This window comes from Sarcophilus harrisii, chromosome 3 (genome assembly GCF_902635505.1).
Source record: "Sarcophilus harrisii chromosome 3, mSarHar1.11, whole genome shotgun sequence".
Taxonomy (NCBI): Eukaryota; Metazoa; Chordata; class Mammalia; order Dasyuromorphia; family Dasyuridae; genus Sarcophilus; species Sarcophilus harrisii.
In genome coordinates this window covers 361,645,305-361,663,129 of record NC_045428.1, presented here as the reverse complement: position 1 = coordinate 361,663,129, position 17,825 = coordinate 361,645,305, and the positions used below count along the sequence as shown (strand labels likewise).

General features: G+C 40.1%; 1 protein-coding gene across 1 annotated transcript in view; it reads right to left on the bottom strand.

Moving 5' to 3' along the window:
- Positions 1–3,897: 3,897 nt before the first annotated feature.
- The window catches only part of TECTA (tectorin alpha), a 77,102-nt gene continuing 63,174 nt past the window's right edge, over positions 3,898–17,825 (bottom strand). Inside the window, exons 16-23 of the mRNA XM_031960170.1 lie at positions 15,650–15,760; positions 13,526–13,728; positions 12,353–12,516; positions 11,890–12,138; positions 6,961–7,123; positions 5,343–5,430; positions 4,906–5,022; positions 3,898–4,018 (exon numbers count right to left, since the gene is read on the bottom strand). Of these exons, the coding sequence (XP_031816030.1) occupies positions 3,918–4,018; positions 4,906–5,022; positions 5,343–5,430; positions 6,961–7,123; positions 11,890–12,138; positions 12,353–12,516; positions 13,526–13,728; positions 15,650–15,760 (1,196 nt within the window). The 3' untranslated portion in view covers positions 3,898–3,917. The remainder of the gene's footprint in view (positions 4,019–4,905; positions 5,023–5,342; positions 5,431–6,960; positions 7,124–11,889; positions 12,139–12,352; positions 12,517–13,525; positions 13,729–15,649; positions 15,761–17,825) is intronic.

Sequence of the window (17,825 nt, the reverse complement as noted above, 5' to 3'; positions counted from 1 at the left end):
CTCCAGTTCTTGATCTGTACTTGTATTTTCTTTTTTTTTAAATTATCTTTTATTGAAGTTTTTAATTTTCAAAACATAAAGAAGGATAATTTTTCAACACTGACCTTTGAAAAACTTTGTGTTCCAACTTCTCTGTCCTTCTCCCCATCCCCTCCTCTAGATGGCATGTAATCCAATATATGTTAAATATGGCAAAATATGTTAAATCCAATATAGACATGCATATTTATACAATTATCTTGCTGCACAAGAAAAACCAGATTAAATAGTAAAAAAAAAAAAAAAAAAGAGAGAAAGAAAATAGAATTCAAGTAAATCATAATAAAAACAATGAAAATGCTATGTTGTGATCCACCCTCAGTTCCCACAGTCTTTTCTCTGGGTGTAGATGGCTTCTTCATCGCAAGATTATTGGAACTGGCCTCAATCATTTCATTGTTGGAAAAAGTCACGTCCATCAGAATTGATAATCATATAATCTTGCTGTTTCCATGTACAATGATCTCCCAGTGTTGCTCATTTCACTCAGCATCAGTTTATGTAAGTCTCTCCAGACCTCTCTGAAATCATCCTGCTGATCGTTTCTTATAGAACAATAATATTCCGTAACATTCATATTCCATAACTTATTATATTATTATATAATTTATTCTCCAATTGATGGGCATCCACTCAGTTTCCAGTTTCTGCCACTACAAAAAGGGCTGCCGTGAACATTTTTGCACTTGTGGGTCCCTTTCCTTCCTTTAAGATCTCTTTGGGATATAAGCCCAATAGGAACACTGCTGGGTCAAAGGGTATGCACAGTTTGATAGCCCTTTGGGCATAGTTCCAAATTGCTCTCCAGAATGGCTGGATTTGTTCACAAGTCCACCAACAATGTATTAGTGTCTGGACTTGTATTTCAGGAAAGAGGGATTGCTTCTACTAAGGAGTTGTACCAATCCTTATATAAGTGACTCTCTGAAAAAAGCCCTGGCCTCCTGGGGCATTCAGAGGGTAAGGGATCCTGTCTGAGGTTTCAAAGAGATCATGTTCTGGAGGGGACAGTTGGAATCCACTTCCTGTTTTCAATCTAGTTTTCCCAACTATCTCCTTGGATGGTGTTAGAAAGTGAATAGTCATTGAAGGAAGTCATCTTTGGAGCTGGTTCTCTAAATCTGTCATTCTTTCTGTAGTACCTAGTTCTACAGGAACTGTTTTCTTCAAAATCAGGAAGGAGTGTGTGTTGTCTCCCACCTAATCTATTCCTCCTCTGCTGTAAGATTGTTTCTTCAACTCCCAGGATATACCTCTGAGATTCTCAATGTCCAAATGAAAGTAAGAGTCTTTCCTCATCATTTTCTTGTTCAGTGCCTTTGTAGTTATCAGCAAAGCCCTCTGCCTAAATACAGTAGTTTTTTTAAAAAGTTGAATGGGTGAGAACCCAGGGAGAGCAATTGCTGCTCACTGCAGTGCCACAACATAGATTTTCAGCTCAACGTGTTCTTTGAGCTGTGAGACTAGTGATTTTCACATGTGGGAGAGGTCCTATTGGTCACACCTACCCCCAACTTAGCAGTGCTTAGCTTCTCAGCACTCTTAGCTACGCATAAAAGCACCAAGAAGCTTAAAGGCAGAAGATATAACTTCAAAGCTTTCCTTGGGGCTAGTTTGACTTGGCTTTACCCTTGAAAGGAGAGACCCCTGTATGGATGCGTTGAACAGAGTCCACACGTGGCTGCCAGCTACAGCAATGTGTACAAAAGCTATTTACTGGGGAGGGGGGAAGGCTGGCGAATTGTACCGCATCAATGAAGGGCTAATGCATGAGGATCTACAACTACTAATAACAGTCGGAGTCCAATCTCTACAAGAATCGCTGTTGCATCATTATCTGCCAGGTTCTTACTCCTCTTTGACTGAAAGAGCTCATTTGAGGGTGAGACTACGATTGGAGGTGAATCCAGCCCTCCATCTTACTCTGGGACAGCTCTGATTAAAAGAAAGTTTTTCCTGACATCAGAACTAAACTGACCTCTTTACAACTTCCATCATAATTCTGACTTCTTCCCTTTAGGGCTAAGTAAACTATAAGGGCTTCAAATGTCAAACAGAGGAAAGGCTAGAGGGAGTCACTGCAGGTTGGGGAGTGTCCTCAAAGCTGGGCCATTTCCTGGCATTAAAAGCATGTGAAAACTTGGATCAACTATCACCTGCCTCTTCTGTTTACACTTTCCTTTTCTGATGAAATATATTTTGCTGACTTATTTGTATATCTGCTTATTATCCTTTCTCCATTTTTACTAGAACAGAAGCTCCTTAAGGGCAGGGAATTAGTTCCTCTTTGGATTGCATATTGCCTTTATATATAGTAGGTATGTAGCTGTGAATGCCATGCTAGAGTAGGATCAGCTTCTCTCTGTCTTTTGAGGGCATCCCCAGTCTTCCACTCCCCCTGGGTTTGCAATCTCCAAGTCATCCTTAACATTTCTTTTCCTTACTCTATCCCTTGCCAAATCTTGTTAGCTTTAGCTCATCAATGACTTTTACATCGTTCCTCTTCCCTCCTCTTCCCTCACATTCACCATCCTTGTTCAGGCTCTCACCATCTCTTGCTTGGTCTATTAAAATGACCTGATTGGTTTTGTTACCTCTAGTCTCTCCCTTTCCAATCCACCTTATGCTGCCAAATTGATGCTCCGAAAATCAATCAGGCAATTGATCAAAGTTTGTTAAGTACTTACTATGTGCCAAGTACAGAGCTGAGTGCTGGCTCTCCAGCTCAAGAAGCTTGGGTGATTTCTTATCGCCTCTCTAGAATAAAATACAAATGCCTCTTTTTGGCAGTAGAAGCCCTTTATGTTTCCCTCCTTCCCATACTCTATTGCTGAATGTGACAGTCCCTCTCCTGTCTTGGGGTCAGGCATAGTCTGTCCCCCAGGCCTGGAATGAAAATCTCCATCCTTTTCTCTGTCTGCCTCTTTCAAGGTTCAGCTCAAATGCCACTTCCTCCATGAGGTCTACCCCGATGCTCCTGGATGTTAAGCCCTCCCCCACTCCAAATTCCTTAACATATATGTGTGTGTATGTGAGAAATATCTCTTTAAATATGTTTATGCTGTTTTTTGTGCTAAAATTCCTTGAGGGCCGGATCTGTCTTGTTCACTGCACCTAGCCTATAGGAGATACTTAATGCTGTTGAAAGGAATGAAAGAAAATCAGTGAGTAAGAAAAAGTCCAGTCACTATGAAGTGAGAATACTTGAACACAAAAGTTTATTGAAGCATAAAACACATTAAATTATTTGGTTGCTTTGTAAAAGGGGACAGAGTGGGTATGGGGTGGGGTGGAGGAGGAATCCTTAGGTCTGCAAAAGAGAAACCCAGTGGTCAAAACTGCCCTGGCCAGGGGAAGAAGGAGCTCAAGAGGAGGAGATCATGATCTTCCTTTGATGGTACCCAGATAGGCCACTTCTAAACATTTTAGATCTTTAGAGCCATGCAAACTCTCCAGTTGTTTCCTCCTGATTTTGTTTTGGAAATTTCTCTCACTGTTAAAGCTGTGACCTGGACAATTCCATGGGTTTCTGTCCTTCTCTAAAAACAGGGATGCTATTTTTGTTGGCTTCTTTCCTTCCCCCCACCATCCCCAATGCTTTTTATTTCGGGGAGAGCCAAATTTTTTGGAGGTGGAGAAGTTGAAATTTTAGGCAAAATGGATGCTGTCCATGATTGGCTTCTAGTAGCACCAGGATGTGCTCACTCATGCACATAGCCTGGAATTTCCCTAGCTTCAGACAGTCCGTTTTGCTCCATTTTCAGCCTTGAGAGGCTGAATACTTTTGGATGGGTTTGGACTTAGAGGCACACACTTTTAATCCTACAAGGAATTGAAGTAAGTAAATTACAGTACTTTAAATAGAAACCTTGAGTTTATTATGAGATTGTGCCTGATTTGTACACCAAATGCCATAGTGAAATCTGGGTCAGGATGAGGAGGGCGATCCAAACTTGGAGTTCAACAGAGGAATTAGAGGCTGTGAAGAAAGAGAGAATTGTTAACATAAAATACAGTATCAGGATGGACAATGTTGTCTGGAGGGCATCCCGTGGCTCAGGAATTGCTATCTGTTAAATATCAGAAAGATTCACAGCAGGAACCGCTCCAAGGTAGGGAAGACTCAGCCACCCAGAAATTAAGGACCGCCTCTCTGACAATCCTGACTAGTTCAGGTAATGGCTAGAGAGTCTCGTGGTTTTCTGAAGGTTGGCCAGGACAACTATTTGTAGGAGTGAGGTTGTCCCCATCCTATTCTAACTCCTAAGGTCCTGGGGCAGTTTATTGGCATAAGTGTAAGGATGTTTGGTTATTGGATTTTACCTCTCAGCATCAGGCATGTAAGTATCCCCAAAGTAGTTATAAAGCCTCACCCCCAAGTATTAGGGTTTACCACCCTATTCCTACTTTCTTGTATTTAAGTTGAATGTATGATTACATTTACAACTGGGGGTACCTGTTGCTTTCTACTTCCTGATGCTGTAGAATATAAGCTCTTTGAAGGCACTTTATATTTCCCTGTGTCTCTGTATTTTCAGTGCCTCACTCAGTACCTGGTACATAGTGGGAGCTGCAGAAAATAACTGAACTGAATCTTACAGAAAAATAATTGGGAACCCTGAGTCAGAAATGGGCCTAAGGAAAAAAAGTCTTCATATTGCTTCAATCATCTCTGGAATACGTGAGTTCTATAGTCACGTTACTGATTTGGTTGAACTTCAAATAGGAACTACTTTTAGCAAAGGTAAAATCACTTATTTAACTTTTCATTCCTTTCCCTAAAGTGACTGTCAGGAAGATTAATGGGTTGACTCCTTTTGGGTAAAAGGTCTGGAAAGGATCTTGGGGAAGGAGTTTGGGAATCACCTCTGCAACTCTTGCCATCTTCCTGCAGGGTCCCTGTCACACAGCTGCACAGAGGTCCATCCACTCTGCTTGTGCAGATCTGTTCACAGCCACCATTGTCTTCACACCAGTCTAGTCCTGAAAAGAATGTACGCCAATGAGGTGGACTGCTCACAAAGAATTACATCGGAATTTAATGATTTAAAAGGAGCAGATAAAAAAGAAAAAGCAAGTTCTTTTGTGATTTAATACAATTCAACAAAAGTAGTTACTTGAGGGGAAGTTACTAATTCTTCCGAGGAAGATGCCCTCATCTTGTGGTACCCAACCCACACAATATTACTTTTTAGGAAAGCATTCATTGACTGGATTCATAACATAGCACACACCCTAAAGTTAACTTGGGTCTTCAAAGTGTGCTGCTTTAATAATTAATGGTATTTGGGGAAAGTACATACTTTTTCTCCTAATAGGTCCCACTGAAATGATCTGTTCTTTGGGTTCTTTTGTGTAATCTGTGGCAATCCTGGAATTCTGTGGGCAATTCTGAAAGACAAAACACCAGAGGGCCCATCTCATTCTTTCAGGCTGATCATTTATTCTTTCCAACATCCCCACCCCCAAAAGAGTCTATGGCTTCAGCCTGAAGCATGACTGCTGCTTAGATTAATTAGAACCAATGCATCTTGATCATTGAACCCACTGGGGACATGAATGCTCTGTATTAAACAGAATTGGAGATATTTTCTGCGCCAGGGTCAGATTATAGAGGGCTGCCTGTCTGGTGATGAGGGCTGGTTTATCTCATTATACACTAATGTAGGCAGAATTGGAGGGCAGTGTGGTTCCCATCAATCCCTTCTTAGAATATAGATGCATGACAAATGTGATGATGAATCGTAGAAGGTGAGGTACCAGATGAAAATTTTGTCAAAACTAACAAGCATGGTGGTGAAGTAACTACCTGGCACCGGAGAGAAAAATGCCTCCAAGTCTACTATCCCCAAGGTACAAGTAGGAGTACACAAAGGGATGGCAAAGAAACTTCATCCCGTTGGTTTCATAGCTTGTTAGAATTCAGAGAGATGTGAAAGATAGTTATCATTATCATCATAGCCAGCATTTACATTGTGCTTTAAGGTTTGTGAGGCATTTTATGTATATTATCACATTTGATCCTCATAACCACCTTGGGAGGTAGGTGCTAATCAATATAGATGAGGAAATGGGGTCTTAGAGACAGTATAGTGACATGCCTGGATCACCCAGTTAACTATTTGAGGCAAGATTTGAATTCAGACCATTTAAGTCCAGAATTTTATCCAGCCTGTCACCAAGGTGGCTAAATGAGACACTCTAATTCCCTCATTTTTACAGATGAGGAAAGTGAGTCCCAGAGAGGTGAAGTGATTTGGAGAGAGAGAGAGTCAGACTTTGAATCAGTGGAAATTTGGCTTTATATTTTGCCTCTGACACTAGCTGTGTGATCAAGGGCACATCACTTAATTTTCCTGAATCTCATTTTCCGATAATGGGATACTTACAGCATCTGCTTCACAAGGCTGTTGTGAGGGCAAGTTGTGATAAGTTGGGAGGCTAAGTGAGGGTAAATGTCAGCTGTTATTGTCTAGAGCCTGCCACACAGTAGACACTTAAATACTTTTGAATTAAACTAAATTGTCCAAAGTCTCACAGATGGTTAATAGCAGGAGTTCAGGCTTAGCTCAGGAGAGTGCTTGGGACAGACAGAACTTCAGGCTTAGACCAAGAATGGCAGTTTGTAATCGTATGTCCCCACATAGCCTGGGCGTTGGCACAGTAAAAACAAGCCTTTGAGGGACAGGGAAGTGGGATAATTCACCATCATTTCACCATTCTCTTCTCTCTTATCCCACTTATGTTGACTCTTCATCACCACTCCCCTGAAGGTGTGGAGAGCATTCACACTGAAGCCTTTGCCAAGTGCCATAGAGAGCTCTTTAGACCACACATTTTTGGTCCTTGCATCCTACCATCTGGGAAAAGCTCACGAGGGAGAGAAAAGATGAAGATTTCATTTCTCTGCTGTTCACTTACAATTTTGCAGGAATATTTTTCTGAATCACAGAGTGACACCGCACAGTGAAGATGAACTTCATCATAGTCCCCGATGAACTTGAAGACTGTGACGTGGAAGCGACAGGTGAGAGACACGCCATTCTCCTCAATGCCAATGGTGTTATCTTTAATATTCTGACACCTGCTCAGACAAAAAAAGTGCGATCTTTGCTTCTGGCACGTTTTCTACTCTGATACGTTGTTCCTTCTATAATCACTTCAAAACTGCATCCTTTCCAAAAGACTACCAGGAATGACCTTATAAAAATGTCTTTGTAACTGAACAGATACTTTCTTGAATATTAGGGTTTAGGAGTCATTGTCCTTGTTATATATTATCATAGGTTAATTAGCACCATAACTGCCAATAAAGATTAAAGAGAAAACCTTCTACTTTGATTTCATCTCTGCTTTTGCTGTTTTGCTGATAGATTTTTAATCAACAGAAGATGATTCTCTACTTAATACATTTCTTCAGTTAAAATTTTTGGAGGTTTATACCTGTCATGTCATTGGTATAGAAATTTCCCAGTCAGGAAGCCCTGGAAGATTGATAGAGATCTGCAATATGTATGCTTAGAGTACCCTGGAACACAGAGAAACTATTAGATTTGCCCAAAGTCACATAGCTAGTGTGTCCAAGGTAGGACTTGAACCTAGTTCTTTTTTACTCTCAAGACAGATAACTTTCCATCAACTCCTGGAGCTTAATTGCTCTTCTATAATATCAGGTTGCCCAAGTCACCTTGAGTCATGGGATGATGGCTATTACTTATGTGGGGAGGTGTTAGCAATAGAGTTCAATCACAGAAATCCATGAACTCTGATGAATCCCCATTGGAGGTGGCCCAAATAGCAATGGAAAAACACACTTGGTGGGTGCTGGTAGCTTGCAGCATCTTGCCAAAAATGTAGCATGTATATAGTGGGAATGGGACCAATGGTGTCACTAAGGACATGATAAGGAGCAGTGGTGAGGCAAGTTAGAGGACCTGGATTCAGATCCTTCCTGGCTCTGATGTGTACCATCTGTATGGTGGGGGTAAGTTACTTAATTTATTCTCTGGGACTCAGTTTCATCATCTCTGAGCGGGTTGCACAAGATGGCTTCTGCAATCCCTTCCAACTCCAGATCTATAATTCAGTGACACGTTATATTATTGGAAAAGGAGCTGGATCAATCATGAAAGAAGAATGAAGGTGAATAGCTCAACAGCTTAATTAATTCCTGCACTCCCAGAATATTACAAGCAGTTCACCAGAGCTTTGAGTGCATCCTCTATGGAAGGATAAGGTCATGCGTCACACTAGATTAGTAAAACCAGTTAGACTGTAATTTGTTTCTGAGGAAAGAGTGTCCATTTTGATTCAATCTCAGATCCATCTAAATCAGAAGATTATGCCATGGAAAAACCTTTGAGATCTATGTGAAGGTTTACCATATGTTATAGGGTTACTGGTATAGAGATTCAGGAATCATGGGATGATGGAGAACTGGAAGGGACCTAAGAGATTACTAAATTCTTTCTAGATCAAGGTGGGAGTGGGGTAGAGTGGGAATATCAAAGGGTGATCTCTTAAATGATGTGACATAGGCTCTACCAACTACATCCTATATTTCTGGCATTGCTTCAATGAGCATTTCTTAAGCTTGGCATTTGCATCCCTTAAGACAATCAATCATCACACTGAGTGGGGAGCTACAGCATTAGGGAAGTTCTGAGTTGTGAAAGCCTGATATGCAATCAACTGAAGATAGTTATTTTCTCTTCCCTATATCCCCCCATCTCATTCTATGGTTCAGAGATAATTAGAACTGAAGTTATCTTCATAGTCTCTTGTACTTATTTGTTTTTATAATTAGGAGCCAGAAGTGCTAGAGTTGAAGAAATCACCTTGTTTAATCCTCATATTTGACAAATGGGGAAACAGACATCCATAGAGGTTGTTACTTGTTCAAGTTCATACAACAAAGTCAATGCTAGAACGGGTTCTCTAATTCCCAGATTAGTATTCTAACCATATTAGGAAAAATCAAACTTGCCTTTTAGGAAAATGGCCATGTGAAAATACATTTGCTATACTGACTTATACCAGGGAGGGCTATTACTTGTGTGGGGGAGGGTGTTAGCAATAGAATTCCAAAAGAAAGAAAAGGAAAGAATTGTCAATTAATTTTTTTAATATATAGGAGAAAAAAGAAAGTTGAGAACAGTATACAAATGGGACAATTTTCGTTACTACCTTGTTAAATGTAATGCATACTTAAAATGTATATAACTTTCTTATTCTTTCTGTATTGAAATATTCATTTTGTGAATGGTTGTTAAATTCATCACAATGAAAGAAAAGTAAAAAAAAAAAACAAAAAACAACCTAGAAAACATAAGGAAACTAACCACTGGAAGCCTGACTTTTTCTTTCCCTGACATTCATTTGGACTTTACCTTCCCATAAGCTTCCCCACTGAATCCCCATTCTCCCATTGGTCAATGCTCTATTCTCTTCCCAAATTCTCTTAGACCTGTGCTTATGCTTTCTCCTCCCAGGAGAATATAAACTCCTAGAGGGAGGGGATTGCTTTTTCATTTGTCTTTCTATTCCAGTTGCCTAGCAGAATAACTTGTATATGATAATGATAAAAAAAATGATGATACCTAGTATTTATATAATACTTTAAGGTCAAAAGAGTTATATATGTGTTATCTCATTTGATCCTCACAGCAACCCTAAAAGGTGCTATTATTTCCATATTACAGATGAAGAAATTGATACTTAGGAAAGTTAAGTGATTTGACCAGGTCACACAATCAACAAACATACATTTATTAAGTACCAACTACACACCAGGCAGACAAAAGACAGACCCCCTCCCTCAAGGAGATCATAATCTAATGCAAAAAAAGCTATATGCAGGATAAATGGGAGATGATTAACAGAGAGAAGACACTGGAATTAAGAGGGTCTGGAATGTGTCTGAGGAAGGTTTTGAATTAAGATCTTCCTGACCCTAAGGCTTCAGTACTTAATAATTACTTGCTAAACTGAATGAAAGCATTTGCTTTTAATTAACTCAGCACCCAGAATAGCAGAAGAGCGCCTGGAATAGCAGCTGTGGGCAGAGGAGGATCCCAAGGAGTGAGGAGGCAACGTTTGCCGGGCCTTAGAAGAGAAGGTGATGGTTGTTGGTTCCTAGCAAGAACAGGAGAAGTAAGCCCCCTATTTAGAGGGGGTGATCTGAAAGTGGACATGGGGAGATTTCCCCATCATCTTATTTTCTGCACACAAAGGCTCTGTGTATATCTGCCTCAGAGTAAGCAAAGAGAGCCGCCCAGGGACATTGTTTTCTACCTGGCACAGAGACACCCACACATTCCAGCCACGATCATTTATCTTGGCACTAGTTAGCTCCAGATACAAAGGAAGGAAGAGGAACCACTTGTCCGCTGACTTTTGAGCCCTCAAGGAAGTGCCTCTGTGGAAGTTATATCCTATTACAGATTTTGAAGTCTAACTGGGGTGTTAGAGAGCTGCAGACTTGAATTAATGGGGTGAGTCCCAGGCTGCTACCACTTCACTTTGTGCTTGTCAAGTGTGACCTGACCACAGCTAACTTGTGCCTCAGGGCCGATGAATTGATGTTTGCATAGGAACTCACATGAAAATCCTACTCCAAAGCCTCTCGCCTTCAGAGGACAAACCTAGGTCTCTACCCTGGCTGGAAAGATTTTGAGCATAAGCCTCATGGCACTATCTCCATCATTTGAAGCCTGCCCCAGCTACGTATGGAGAGGATAAAGAAGTGAATTCAGCTGGTAGGTCAGTGATCATTTCTGTTATTGCAAGACTTGCGTATAAATGCTCAGAATAGGTAGAAGGAATACCCATGCTGAAGAAATCAAAATAAATATATAAGTATGTGAATTAGTCCCCTCATTTTCTGCAATAAATCCCATAAAGCGATGTAACCTGGAGAACTTTATTCAAGCCCTGAAATAAGATGCAGAAGAACTTTTTTTAAAAAAATTCAACTTTAGTACAAAATGCAAAATACCACAATTTCCTTCAAAAAAAAAAAAAGCACAGAGATAATGTCATCTAGGTTCATGCATAAACACGAGATGCATTTGTAGCCCTTATATTTTGAGAAAGGAAAAGAAGAAGGGACTGAGAAATGCATTTTTAGCTGACCCGAGAGGAAGAAGCACAACTACCTTGAAAGTCACAAAAATCTGGGGCTGTAAAAGAGAAATGAATCAGAAGCCACTCTCATGTATCCAGGAAAGATGGATACATCTTTCTAACCTAGGAAAAAATAATATCTCTCTACCCTTCTGAAAGATCTCTAGAAAAAAGTTCCTATATCTTGTTCAGTTACCCATGCCAGTGGGTGTCAGTCTGCTATGAAGAATTTTCCCTGTGATCTAGCCTGCATCCCACCTTGATGTAATTAATTTCTGCTTGCCCAGATCAGTCCTTTCCAAGATGGTTAATCTTAAATTGCTTCCACTTTTATATATGTCTTTTTTTCTAGTGTTCTTTCTAGTTTTTTAGTCAGTTATCTTCTAGACTATCTAGAGATGGTTCTCATCTTTTGTTAGTGGTAGTTTCCTCATTTGTAAAATGGGGTTACAATAATACCTATTTCGTTGTGAGATAAGGTGCAATAATATTTATCAAATACTTTGTAAACCTTGAAGAGCTAAATAAATTCTAATTGTTCTCTATTATCACCACCACCACTACTATTACTACTCCTACTCCAACTATTACTGCTACTGCTATAACTAGTACTATTGTTCTGTTAGCCAGCTGAGGATCTCTATTTTGCTCACTTAGGAAATGACCTTGATAAATAACACAGTGAGGACTCAAAGAGCCCCCCTGAATCCCAAGAAGGCTACGCACCCTCCTTCAATGATGAAGTATCTGAGTTTATCATTGCTGTCCCGGGACGGGGTTGCATAACATTTGTTCAGTGTCAGGATCAGGTGTGTGGAGTCTGCCCCGACCACGAAGACTCCCACGTACAGCACGTCTCGAGTGGTCAGCACCACCTCTCCCTGCCGGTAGGGATGCTTGTAGGAGGCATTCTTGTACAGTGCCATCTTGGTGGTGAAGCTGCCTTCTTGGGTTGGGACGGTCAGGTTAATCACACTATAAGGTAAGCGATTCATGAGAAAGGAAGACACCAGAAATGCTATTTTTTTTCTAGTTTTTAACCATTTTTCAAGGTGAAAACAAAGGAAGCAATGGGACAGTGAATGTCTAGGGAACTTGCAATGAGGATGTTTTTGATCTCATAGACTTAAAGAGAGCACTGAAATAGTTTCTTCCTGATGGAAGGAGCATGGGCCCCAAAAGCCTTTACCTCAGCATTGGTCTGACAACAGAATCCAAGGAGATCTTGATGTCCAGTTCATAAGCACAAGAGAATTCCACATTGATTGTGCGATCTCTGGTGATGATGTTGCCGGTGTTATTGGCACTCTCAATCCAGACTGTGTTTTTATACATGATATGGGTACCATTTGACTGTGGAGCAGAAGAAGGTCAAAGAATCATTAATCCCTAGAGTTAGTTATTCAGGTCTGTAGCCCTGAAAGTGGCAGAATGGCTTCATTCCATCTGTAACTCAGAGGCCTTTATAAATCAGTCTGGAGCAAGTCTCAGAATGATGCCAAGTGTTTCCTGGAAAAAATATCACAATAGATTTGGAGACCACCCTTCATTCTCCTAACCTTGGACAGGTAGGGAAGTCCTTTCATCTGTCACTAAATAGCAACTGTGATTAATTCTCAACTGGGACATGCTCCCAAGAAGAGGAAACAGGGGTAATTAAAATCAAGAAAGAATCTCAGCCAAAATGTTCACCTTCTATCAAATTTTCCATCAGAGCTGTTATTAAGCACCAGCTGAAACTACTTGGAGTTTCCCCTCCTCTCTTCCCTGCTAAGGAGCAGAAGAGACCCAAAGGTGTTCAACATGAGTTGTACCAATCCATAAAGTAGGCCATTAAAGCCTGGGGAGCTACCAGTTGGCTATCCTTAATCAGCAGAACCCTTTTTAATGGCAACCTGGTTTGGGACAAAAAGGGAAGATGAATTCTGTGTCTGTTTGAAGGAGCAATGGGAATCCAGAAACTGTAACAGAGCTGAGCTGGAACTAGGCCAGGACATTTGAGAAATGCTCAGCCCCCAAAGCCCAAGTTTAAAGCTGCCTTTAGGCAAGTTGGAGAAAAGGCTGAAACCGAGAGACAGAAAAACGGGTCCACAGAGAATGCAAGGCAGACAAAACAAATCAAGAAAAGAAACATGAGTCAATTTCTGTGCCATTTCAGTGCCTACAAACTCCTTAACACTGAAATGACTGTTTCCTTTCCTGCTTTTCATTCCTTGTGTCTTTGTTTCCTGCCTTGATGTTTTCTAAGGACATTTTGCAGGAGTAGCCAGAACTCAAGTTAGCTTTGGAAGCACCCTGGCTCCCACCATCACCAGGACTTTCCCTATCCCCACATGCTATTCTTCCTGTCCCATCTTCTCACCTGCACAATGTTGCCACAGTTCCCTTTTGTGTTGTTGATCTGAAAAGAGATGAAATCTTCCCCCTCGATGCCAGAGCAATGCCGATCATTGATCCTTACCCCCTCTCTCTCAAAGCCAAGCTGAAAGAGTTTGCATTTAGAGATGGAAACCTCCATCTGAGCAGCCTTGCAAGTGACCTCAGCATCAATGATATCATGTGAGTCTGTGGGAGACAAGAGTTTTTGAAGGAAAAGTCACTGGGAATGAGTTCTGCTATGTGGGGACAGAGGGTGATGAGGAGAGAAAGGTAAAGGGGACAGCTGGGAACTCGGACGTTTCAGAGGCTGAAGGTGTCCATTCAAAGTCTCATGCATCTCCAGCATTCTTTGGTCTAAATGCACTCTCTAATTTATTTGAAAATAAATGTTAAACTGCACAAGCACCTATGTCTTGAGGGAACAAATGTCAATGCTTTTAAGAAATGAAAAACTGGCCATTTTCCTATTTGTCTCTTTCTGATAAAAAAAATCTTCCTTAGGGTAGGTTTCCCTTGTGGGTACTGTGTATCACACACCTGCTTACAGTGACTTCCCAACACCAACTAGTTGCTTTGTTGGCAGTGGTAACAGGAGCTCCTTCAAACTTCCAGGTTGAGAACAGCCTGTTTGGCAGAATCCCCCCATACCCTGTCCCACCACTTAACCCCTCAAATTAAAACAGACAAACCCAAAAAACAAACTTTGGATTACCGTGTGTGTGTGTGTGTGTGTGTGTGTGAAAAATTTCACTTGTTTTCTGAGTTGTTGATACAGATACCTCGTAGTATCAAATAACATTTTATCCCAGTACACAAACCTGTATTAATGGGCATCGTAGAAAAAGAGAGGCTTCTGTCAACAAAGACCTAGCTCCTGAACTGCCTCTATTATCCCTTCCCATGGTGCTTTTGAGTTAATTAAGCTTTCATCCTTTAAGGTTATTAAATTTGGCACATTGTTTTTTAGTTCAATCAGAAAACAAAGGTCAGCTTGCAGATCATTGTATCTAGCTTTATACCACAATAGGGTATTTTCTGCAGGGAAAACCCTGAAGAAAAGTTTGTGGTATTGGGAAGCAATGGAAAATAGAAGTAAAGAGAGCCTACCACAAGTCTATGATTGCCTGTGAGAGTTCAGGCAGAAAATCATTTCTTTTCTCCCTTAAGGGAGATATAAGTATGGACATAGCTATATAGCCTCAGATATTTGTTTTTGATTTCAGAAATTTCTGTTGGGTCTTCAGGGCTGCAAAGCTCAGAATGGGAGATAAAAATCTCTAAGCTCAAACAGATCTAATGAATGCACTGGAAACTCCTGATTACTAGCTTCTTTTTGTCTGTTAGGTTGGAAACATCTTTACTTCCCTGTGAAGCAAAATCGTAGATCGATTCTGATTTCTCTCATGTTGAAAACAGTCCTACTGGATTAGAGAGCCTTTGAGATTTCATCCAATTCTGTGACTCTGTTTTCAACGGTGTACAGTATTTACAGTATTATTCTCTGAGGAGGATGCTTTGATTCAGGGGTGTGGTTTTAAATAAAAGTCTGTCTTGTTATTTAAGAAAAAAGAAAGAAAAAATAGCCCTCGATGGAATTAGTTCATTTTCTGCATTCATGGATTTATCTAAACAGTTATAATTTACCCAATAGAAGGATTTAGATATGTGGAGATGAATGTGAACCTCTTCTAAAGTGGTTTGACACCCTCCATGCTCTTCCTAAACGGCAGCAATGCCTCAGTAATTTGGCTTTTAACTAAAGAATCTTATCTATAGTAACTGGCATGTCTATAGTACTTTAAGTTTTGCAAATCTCATTTGACCTTCATAATAATTCCCTGAGGTAAGTGCTGTAGGTATTATTGTTATTTTTAATCCACATGCTGCAGATGAGTAAAAGTGAGGTTCAGAGAGGGTGACATCTCTGAAAACAAAGCATGAAGTATCAAAGTAGGGATTTGAATCCAAGACTTCCTGACTCCAGGTCCAGCCCTCTGTCCCCTAAACTATCCTGCTTCTTGAAGATTTGTTTCCTCACATTGTTATTATTATTATTTTTTTCATGTTGTGCTTCTCTGGATAGAATGAGATTGAATTAATCACTCACTGTTTCCATATGGTGGAGGTTCAATGCAACCACACAGTTCTCCACCATTATCCAGTTCACAGCTACGATTGGGACAGTCAGCCCCCACACAGGGATCTTCAACCACTCCTGCTAAAAGGGAAAACCAAACAAGAACACACATAACTTTATTTTCACACCCAATAACAATTACTTTTGACCACCAAAAGATGGTCTTTGCATTTACTGTGTCTGTGCTTTTTGGAAAGGAGAAGGTTCTAAGATAATAATAGCAAACTAACTGACTCTAGTAGCAATTGAGGATATCAACTGCTTGGTTACTCCCATCATGGTGGGATCATCGATCTCCTCAGGGACAGTTAGAACCACAGGGATGATGGAAACATTTTGAGAACAATTATCAAGCTTTATAGCCCTCCTCCTCAAATTCTTTCCATTAAAACAAATGAAACCAGGGCAGCTGGGTGGCGCAGTGGATAGAGCACTAGTCCTGAAGTCAGGAGGACCTGAGTTCAAATTTGACCTCAGACACTTAACACTTCCTAGCTGTGTGACCCTGGGCAAGTCACTTAACCTCGATTGCCTCAGCAAAAAAAGAAAGAAAAGAAAAAAGAAACCAAATAAATAAAAACTCAGATTCAAATTCATTAAACCAAAGATACTATTTTGTTAATAAGACTATTAGACTGTGAGCTTGTCAAGAGCAGGGAATATCTTTTGCCTTTCTTTGTAGCTCCAAAACTTAGCATAGTAGCTGGTACATGGTAGGTGCTTAATAAATGCCTACTGACTTGACAGTGGCTGTCAGTAAATCATCAATCTATGCAAGAATCCAAATCATAGACATCATCACACTGTAAACATTATTACTTCAAGGGACTATCCTACAACCCCCTTGGAGCATTTCCTGAATTAAATTAGCTCTTTATTTCCAAATGGAGCTACACACTCAGTTGATAAGAACATATTCAAAAACCTCCAGAGAGGGCTTTCCACAATGGCTCATGGTAATATCCTTTCCCAACATATAGCAGCTGGCACTAACATTTTGTGCTGATAATCTGTGATTCTATGATCTACAAATATGTGATAGTATATGATGATTAGAGACTGCTTATAAAAAGGCTACAATCCCAATATAAACGCACTGCAGAGGGGAAACTTCCTTTGTCATAGTCACAGATCCTATAACTGCTGCCAGTCACTCATGTGCCAATTGTAAGATCTTGATTACAGAGAACTAAGAAAATCTCATCCTCCCTTATAATAAAAACAACTTTTTCATGATGTTGCTACTCCCTCAATTTGCTATCTTTTCTTTATTACTTCCATTACCAAACTTCTAGAAAGAGTAGTAGTAGTCTACAAATGAAATCAACATATTCTCTTCAACTCCTTAGAGACTGACATCTATCTCAACTGCTCTACTAAAACGATTTTCTCCAAAATCACTAATGATCTTCTTAGTGCCAAATTCAACAACTTCCCCTCTAAGTCCTATGGTTGTTTTTTGTTTTGTTTTTAATTCAATTTTACTTTATTTTTCAGGTTCAATGTTTCTACCTCCCCCATTCCTTCCTCCCCAGAACCATGAGAAAGCAAGAAAAATGAAACCTATTAGAAACATTTACAGTTTAGCATAAATAAAATTCCTTCATTTGACCCTATAGTTCATGACTTTTTAGTGGTATCTGACACCATAGATAACTCCTTTTTTTTGGGGGGGGGTCAACCTTGCCTCTGTTGACATCTATAACATTCGTTACACTGTCATAGTTCTATACTAACCATTCTTCTCTTAACCTTACCCCATCCCTCAAACTCATTTTCCTCTATTTTTTTTTCTCTTGGGAAGAAAAGATAATGAGTTTGGTCAGGAAAGGGTCCAGAATACTATTTCCACTATTGATCACAGGACCAAAGAGGTACAGGGAATAAAATGGCCCTAAGAGGTCCAGGAAGTAGACAAAGTTTACCATTAAAACCAGATTTAAGGGGCAATAGGTTAAATTTCCACACACATATTAGTAGGGAGATAGTCAAAGAATAATTGCAAATTTCTTATGAAAAATGGATTTACAAGCAACAAACACTGAAAGTTGTGACTTCTCTCTTTTTCTCTAGGTCTTTGGCCAAATAAGCACCCAGTTAACATGTCATTGTTTTATCACAGAGAGTCTCTTCCTGGAAATTGGGA